The sequence below is a fragment of the Malus domestica genome, chromosome 13 (genome assembly GCF_042453785.1).
Source record: "Malus domestica chromosome 13, GDT2T_hap1".
NCBI classification, from domain to species: Eukaryota; Viridiplantae; Streptophyta; class Magnoliopsida; order Rosales; family Rosaceae; genus Malus; species Malus domestica.
This window is the reverse complement of record NC_091673.1, coordinates 2,246,058-2,254,278: the sequence shown is the minus strand read 5'-3', so window position 1 is coordinate 2,254,278 and position 8,221 is coordinate 2,246,058. Positions and strand designations below refer to the sequence as shown.

General features: G+C 40.4%; 1 protein-coding gene across 1 annotated transcript; it reads left to right on the top strand.

The window, feature by feature from the left end:
• Nucleotides 1–4,940: 4,940 nt before the first annotated feature.
• On the top strand, nt 4,941–7,822 carry LOC103451622 (receptor protein kinase-like protein ZAR1). Its single transcript, XM_008391035.4, has 2 exons — nt 4,941–6,763; nt 6,921–7,822. Exons 1-2 carry the CDS (start codon nt 5,287–5,289, stop codon nt 7,592–7,594), a joined length of 2,151 nt encoding a protein of 716 aa, XP_008389257.2. The 5' UTR covers nt 4,941–5,286; the 3' UTR covers nt 7,595–7,822.
• The last annotated feature ends 399 nt before the right edge of the window (nt 7,823–8,221 follow it).

The following is an 8,221-nucleotide window of genomic DNA, read 5'->3' as shown; positions in this document are numbered from 1 at the left end:
GGAAGAGTACTTCCAGAGAAGATGTCAAATCTACCTATGAGACAGATAAGGCAAGTGAAGACGATACCACACTTCGGTACTTAGAAGTTTCGTGAGTACGAGATCATTCTCCCATAATATTTCCTAATGTCATTTGTACTAAATCATTCACTTGTACTCACTAAAGGAGAGCTTGAACCTATGTACTTGTGTGAACCCTTCACAATTAATGAGAACTCATCTACTCCGTGGACGTAGCCAATCTGGGTGAACCACGTACATCTTGTGTTTGCTTTCCTGTCTCTATCCATTTACATACTTATCCACACTAATGACCAGAGCAATCTAGCGAAAATCACAAACTTAATACTTTCTGTTGTACCAAAGTCCTCACTGATTTTGTGTATCAATAATCCTTAAGTCCTTACCTTTTTGCGTTGGTAATTGATGAGTTAACAGGACATATTCAAGATGATATTTCTTGGTGTTTGCTTTTCGCAAACGATATAGTGTTGATGGATGAAACTCATGAGGGGTAAATGCGAAGCTTAACCTTTGGAGAGAAGTGTTGGAATCTAAAGGTCTTCGCCTAAGCCGATCAAAGACAGAATATATGGAGTGCAAGTTCAGTGCAAATGGAGACCAAAATGAGTTAGGGGTGAGGATCGGAGATCAGGAAATACCAAAGAGCGACCGTTTTCGCTACCTATGATCTATCTTGCAAAAGAACGGAGAATTAGATGGAGATCTCAACCATAGAATACAAACTGGATGGATGAAGTGGAAGAGTGCATCCGGCGTGTTGTGTGACCGTTGTAGGCCACATAAGCTTAAGGGAAAATTTTATAGGACGGCAATAAGGCTGGCGATGCTGTACGGCACAGAATGTTGGGCGGTGAAGTATCAACACGTACACAAAATGGGGTTGGACATGTGCAAAGAAGGCCTATTGACGCTCCGGTTCGAAGATGTGACTACGGGATAGAGGTTCAGGGCCGAAGAGGTAGAGGAAGACCTAGGAAAACTTTGGAAGAGACCCTAAGAAAAGACTTAGAGTACTTGGATCTAACGGAGGACATGACACAAAACCGAGCGCAATGGCGTTCTAGGATTCATATAGCCAACCCCACTTAGTGGGAAAATGCTTTGTTGTTGTTGTTGTTGTTGTTGTTGTTTACAGGTTATGGTTAGTTACCCATCAATGCCAGATTCTTGAAGATTGATCATCTTAATTTATGGAAATTAATTCCCACTAAACTATTTAGTATGTATAGCAAGAAAAGAATATATATATATATATATGTTTGTATGTATATCTATGTATGTATGTATATGTATGTATAGATACGAAAAAATATATAGGTATATATCTTATATAAAACAAAGGAGAGTTGGAGACCACCAAGTCTTCCATTCTCTATGTCTAGGTCTTCCCTTTCTTGCTATTCTCATTTTTTTTTAAAGAAAGCCGGCATCGCAGAGTTAGACCAGTTGACAGTATAATGTGTCCGTCTCTCTGCATCTGAGTTCTATCTCCCTCAAACTTCGGATCCATAATTTCACTAAAACTTCAGATGCTTCTACACTTTGGGTTGACCATATTTTTAATTTAGCCATTTTATCGTGCGTCTGTATATACAAACACGCACACCCCTCCAACGTGGAGAAGGGTAATGGGCCACCAATCACTATATATGAGAGCAATTGGAAAGAAATAAAACACGTCCTCCTTTCGATAAAATTAGACTACTAGTCAGTCAGTCAGTCAGCTTATCAGAAAGCCTTATCAGCCATTTCTAAGAGAGAAGGTAGGAGCTTGCAATTTATCAATTCATATGGCGAGGGACTGGAAAGAGCTCGGAGGTGGAGGGAGTGGTTTAAGCGGCGGCAGTGCAGCAGTTTTTGTGATGTTGTGGGCAGCTCTGGCCACCTTTGTTGTTATCTCAGCCATCATCTTCTCCTGTGCAGATGGCGTGCCCAAAGACAAAGCCGCCACCACCGGTCACGATACTTACGGTTCTAATTGCGCCGCTACAAGTGCCGGCTGCGGTGCTTGATCAGCAACCGCCACCACCCGGCCGAAACTCAGCTTCCAAGAACCACACTTGTGGCTGATGAGACAGCAGCAGAATACAAGTTGGAAACAAACAAATTGGCCGGGGGAGTAGGAAAGTGTATATTTTTATTGGATTTTTACTTTTTATTACTTGGTTTTGATTGAATTGTTTATTTCGAAGATTAAATAAGTTGCCTTTGTATTAGTCTTACAGATGAATTTGATTACCATGATCATATTTTTTTTTCCGAATGTAAGTAGTTGTCTTATCCAGGCTCTTTGATTCCAGTGGCTGACATGTTGCCATGAGCTAGCGATCCATCGAACTCACCAGATGCCTCAAAACCACGAGAACAAATTACACGCAACATGACGACGATATTCTTAACCAATCACAAGACGCTACGCTGAAAGGGATAAACACATGAAACCGCATGATAGGTACAAAATACCTGTCACTTTGACCGCGTCCCCTTCCATCTACAAATTTCACCTTGAAAACGCCATCTACATTCCGGCCACCCACACGAAAAGTGGACCCTGTTTTCTTGCATCCAGCAAGTATCTCCAGCATCTTCTTCTGGTCCCCGTCGTAGTACTTCAGGTGGACCCTGTTGTCTTGCACGCAAAACGGTGTCGTTCTTTTCTGTGTGCGAAGTTGCACAAGTTCTGTACTACGTGGCAACTTGGTCCTGTACAAAACCCTGCACTTGAATTCTCTATTTGCATTCAACCCCTCCAAAAATGAATTATTTACTCTCCAGTCTCTGTAAAGTAGGAAGCTTTATAGAGTGGGCCTCGCCACTGACAAACGGCTACCCTCTAGAATCCCTCTCGCTAGCCTCCAACAATTGTTCACATGTCAATTTATCGCCATCTTCTATATCAATTTCTCGCGATATTTACAACTGTCTCTTTTTTCATTCAATGCCACGTCAGCAAGAGACCTTTGGCCATATTTCCAATGAATTTAATAAGGTCATCATCGGAGCAGATAGTGACCAGTGAGTCAGTGACCGTAATCATATTTTGTCCCCATTAACGGTTTGAAACCTGCGTGGAACAATCATCACTCTCTAGAAATGCAATTGTTGGGGCCGCGTCTCTCTTCGTTTCGTACTAAAATGTTAATGTGTTTGTGAGGAAATATTCGGTGTTCGATTGACGGTTGAAGTGTTTGAACTACAAAAATGAAGCGTTTTGTAGTTTGATATTATTTATGTTCACACGTAATTCCATTTATATGAAAAACGTTACATGTGAATATTTCTACATAAGAATTTATTCATGTGTAAGACACTTCTCACAGGAGTGGAATCAATATTAGTGTGAGTATGGAACCATTGTAGGGTTGAAACGAACCTTAGCATAGAAAACCGTGTTTTATTTATAGGAGATGCTTTACGAATGGCCATATTTGTTAGACTGTCTTAAACGGCTAGATCAAATGTTTTAATTAAAGAACGTAAGTTTAATAATCCTACTCCTACTACTACTTATTAGCAAATAGTTGATTACTATGGACTCGTTTGGATGTGCTTTTAAAATGACTGAAAACGCTTTTGGTCAAAATATTTTTGGAAACAATTTTTAGTAAAAATGTTAGTAAATTATGGAAAAGTACTTAAATACTTCCTAGAAAAACTACATAACTGGTGCTTCTTGTAGAAAGCACTTAAAGTGTTTTTGAAATCCAAAAACATTTTCTTTAAAAGCTCTTTCAGTCATTTTAAAATCACATTCAACGAGCCTTATATTAATTAAAATTTTTCTCCTCAATTCACTATAGTTTGGATTCTAAACGGTACTCCCTTTTCTTAATATAAATTGAGAAATGCTAACAAAACTTTTTTAAAAGTAGATTATTCATAAATTATTTGTTACTTCATAATTTAACGTTAATTTATATGTTAATTTTATAAAACATTGTGCTAAACACTAAGGGTGCGTTTGTTGCACCGGACTATCTCGGACTGGACTAACTTCAGGGACTAAGCTGGACTAGCTTAGACTAGACTAAGTTGGACTGATTTAATGAAGTGTTTGATGCAGTGTCGGACTAAGAAGCAGGATAACTATTAAATTTAGATACTATATTTTGATCATACTTATTTCAGAAAACCCAGATCACACTTATTTCAGATAACCCTCAATTAACATTTCAAAATTAATCAAGAAAATATGTAATAAATCATGTATAAACTTTATCAAATATAATCAAGTTTAAATACCAACTCAGACGATTCCAAAGATCTACAAAAAAGTAAAATAAGAAATATAGACACCAAAAAATCAAACATCCAAAGATCAATGGCAGAACACCAGTAATCAAATGGCAGAACACCAGCAATCAAACAGACAAAGCATTTGTTCAAAAAAAAAAAACAGAAGAAAAAAAGGAATCCCCAAAGACTACAAGACGAATCTCCCCTCTCTTGCTGCAAGACGAATCTCTCCTCTCTCGCTTCAAGAAGAATCTGCAATTTGCGTGACGACGAAGAAGAGTAGGGTGGTGGGGATGTCGGTGCAAAGAGGAGAGAAGCAGACTAGAGGTGAATTGAACAGCTGTCGGAGAAGAGGAGTGGGGTGGGTGGGGCTGTCGGTGCAAAGAGAAGACAGAAACAAACGAAGCATATGAAGAAGACGAAACGAAGCAGATGAAGTGAAGCGAGCGAAGCGAGAAGGGGCTTAGCAGTCCTCTCGTATTTGGGGGGTCTCGCTAAGACCTTCTAACGAAGGTGTTAGTCGGGACGAGTCCCACTTAATACCATTAAAGGTAATCCCTCCCTGTAACAAACACAAAATTAGACTGACTTTTAGTCCAATCCAGTCTAGTGAGACTTAATGAATGGAAACAAACACAACCTAAAGATTGCACAAAGTCGTGAGTCTCATAAAAATAATCAACGCAATGTTTCTTAAACAAAAGAATGGTGATTGGTGTCCAACAAAATATCGCGATAAGTTGAATTTGAGGGATTTGAGTGACAGTATCGTCTGGATTCCCACACCAACCTACTCTTTTGCCATTTTCTTTTGCCATTGCCATTTTCTTTTGGGTTCTCTATAGTCCCAAGGTCCGTGCTTGCTGAGCCTCTACCATTGTCCATCACTGTCAAAGCTTTCACACTTCCTTTCGCTCCACTTCCATTGACTCTCTCTGCTTTCTCCAAAACCCTTCACTTGGTTTCCGCTGCAGAGAAAGTAAAGGTAATCCCCTTGAACTCTGACTCTGCAATTTTCTGCCGGAAATGTTTTATAATTTAGTTTTGGTACTTCTGCTGCTCTGCAACTCCCATTGCCTGGTGGATTCTTTGAACGACGAAGGCTATGCCCTTTTGTCGTTCAAGCATTCCATTGCAGAAGACCCAGAAGGGTCTCTAAGCAACTGGAACTCCTCTGATTCCAACCCCTGCACATGGAATGGGATTACATGCAAGGACCAAAGGGTTGTCTCTCTCAGCATTCCAAAGAAGAAACTTTCAGGGTCTCTTCCTTCCGCCATGGGAGCCCTCTCCGAGCTCCGCCATGTCAATTTAAGGAACAATATGTTGTACGGAAGCTTGCCCCTTGAGCTTTTCCAAGCTCTGGGGCTCCAAAGTTTGGTGCTTTATGGAAATTCCTTATCTGGGTCTGTCCCAAATGTGATTGGTAAGCTCATATACCTTCAATCCCTAGATTTATCAGAAAATTTGTTTAATGGGTCGTTGCCCTCGTCGATTATACAATGCAAGAGGCTCAGAACCATCGATCTTAGTCAGAATAATTTCACTGGCTTTCTACCAGAAGGGTTTGGAAGTAGTTTTGTTTCTCTGGAAAAACTTGATCTTTCTTTCAATAAGTTCAGTGGCTCGATTCCTAGCGATATGGGAAATCTGTCTAGCTTGCAAGGCACTGTTGATTTGTCTCATAATCTGTTTTCGGGTGCAATCCCAGCAAGCCTTGGAAATCTTCCTGAGAAGGTTTACATTGATCTTACTTACAACAATTTGAGTGGTCCGATACCGCAAAATGGTGCTCTGATGAACAGAGGACCAACTGCTTTTATTGGGAATCCTAATCTTTGTGGCCCCCCATTGAAGAACCCTTGTTCTTCTGAAATTTCCGGTGCTAGTCCACCATCCTCGATTCCGTATCTGCCAGATAACTCCCCCCCTCAGGATTCTGATGATAATGCTGGAAAGAGTGGGAAAGCAAGAGGGTTGAGTAAAAGAGCTGTCATTGCAATTATAGTGAGTGATGTAATTGGCATTTGCCTTGTTGGGCTGCTTTTCTCATATTGTTATTCGAGGTTTTGGGTTTGTAGTAAGGTTAAGGATGAAAATGGTTATGACAAGGGAGGTAAGCGAAGGAAAGAGTGCTTGTGCTTCAGGAAAGATGAATCGGAGACTTTATCGGAGAATATGGAGCACTATGATCTAGTGGCATTGGATACACTAGTGGCATTTGATCTGGATGAGCTTCTTAAGGCGTCTGCTTTTGTTCTTGGAAAAAGTGGAATTGGAATTGTTTACAAAGTTGTGCTTGAAGAAGGAATCACAGTAGCAGTGAGAAGATTGGGCGAAGGGGGCTCCCAGAGATTCAAGGAATTTCAGACCGAAGTTGAAGCAATTGGAAAGCTAAGACATCCTAATGTGGTTACTCTGAGGGCTTATTACTGGTCTGTTGATGAAAAGCTGCTCATATATGACTATATTCCTAATGGCAGCCTTGCAACCGCCATTCACGGTGAGCTTACCATTTTTCCTTGTCTATTTTGGTTACTCATACTCTTGTTGGTGGTTGTTATACTCTCTTGCTAATGGTAGGTGTATTTACTCAGATTTGCGAATAAAATTATAAATGTGTTGTTTTTGTTGATTTGATTGTTTTGTTCTGTCATTAGGAAAGCCAGGACCGGTATCATTTACACCAGTATCGTGGTCTGTTCGGTTGAATATCATGAAAGGAATTGCAAAAGGCTTGGTCTATCTTCATGAGTTTAGCCCCAAGAAATATGTCCATGGAGATTTGAAGCCGAATAACATACTGCTTGGACAGAACATGGAACCCCACATTTCTGATTTCGGACTTGGACGCCTTGCAAATATTGCTGGAGGGTCCCCGACACTGCAATCCAACCGAATCCCCACAGAAATATCACAAGAAAGGCAACAAACGAGTGCAGTGCCAACTGAAGCTTCTCTGGTTAGTTCGTCCAGCAATTTGGGATCTTGTTATCAGGCCCCAGAAGCTCTGAAAGTGGTGAAACCATCACAGAAGTGGGATGTGTATTCGTACGGGGTAATCTTACTCGAAATGATTACCGGAAGATTGCCAATAGTCCAAGTGGGTTCCGCAGAAATGGACCTGGTTCATTGGATTCAGCTCAACATTGAAGAGAAGAAGCCTCTTTTAGATGTTTTAGATCCAAATTTGATGCAAGATGTGGATAAGGAAGAAGAAATTATCGCGGTTCTGAAGATCGCAATGGCTTGCGTTCACAGCAGCCCTGAAAGGAGACCGATAATGAGGCACATATCCGATGCTTTGGACAGGTTGGCCACGTCTGCTGTCTGAGATATGATAGCGGCAAATTCAATCCACTTGTGAAGCTTGATGTTTGAGTTAGTTCAATCTTAGTGATCATGCATTAGTGATCGTGCATTTGTGTATTTAGCGTAGGCGTTTCGACAGTAAGATTTCTGCTTTTCCTACTGTCATTTGATAGAGCTAGGATGAGGTAGGTCTGCTGAAAGAACATTGTTAACTGTGCGTGAATTGGCCCTTAACTAATATATTTGTGAACGATGATGTCTTCATGCTGTTATTTCAGACCTTTTGTATCTTCTTGTTCTTGTAGGTTAATGAAGTTGCTGATTTGTTTCTTGTTCTTTACCCCCATCTCCACAGATAATCTTTGAATCATTGAACGAAACGGGTTCGCCCTTCCCCTTCAGAATATGAACGATAATCGCCATTGGATTTATACATTGTTAAGTTAGCAACAGACGTTGGATACGCCACATTGGTTAGAGCGAAAGTGTTTACCGAATCTCGTTTATCGCAACTTGGACTAAAACATTTAAGGTAGAATATAAACTGTCTTTTGTTAGCAACTGGCTGGAAAGTGTTCTGAATTGTCTGTTTTCATGATTTCATCGCATTATAAAACGGTACGATTAAGACAGTTGATTATCTATTTAC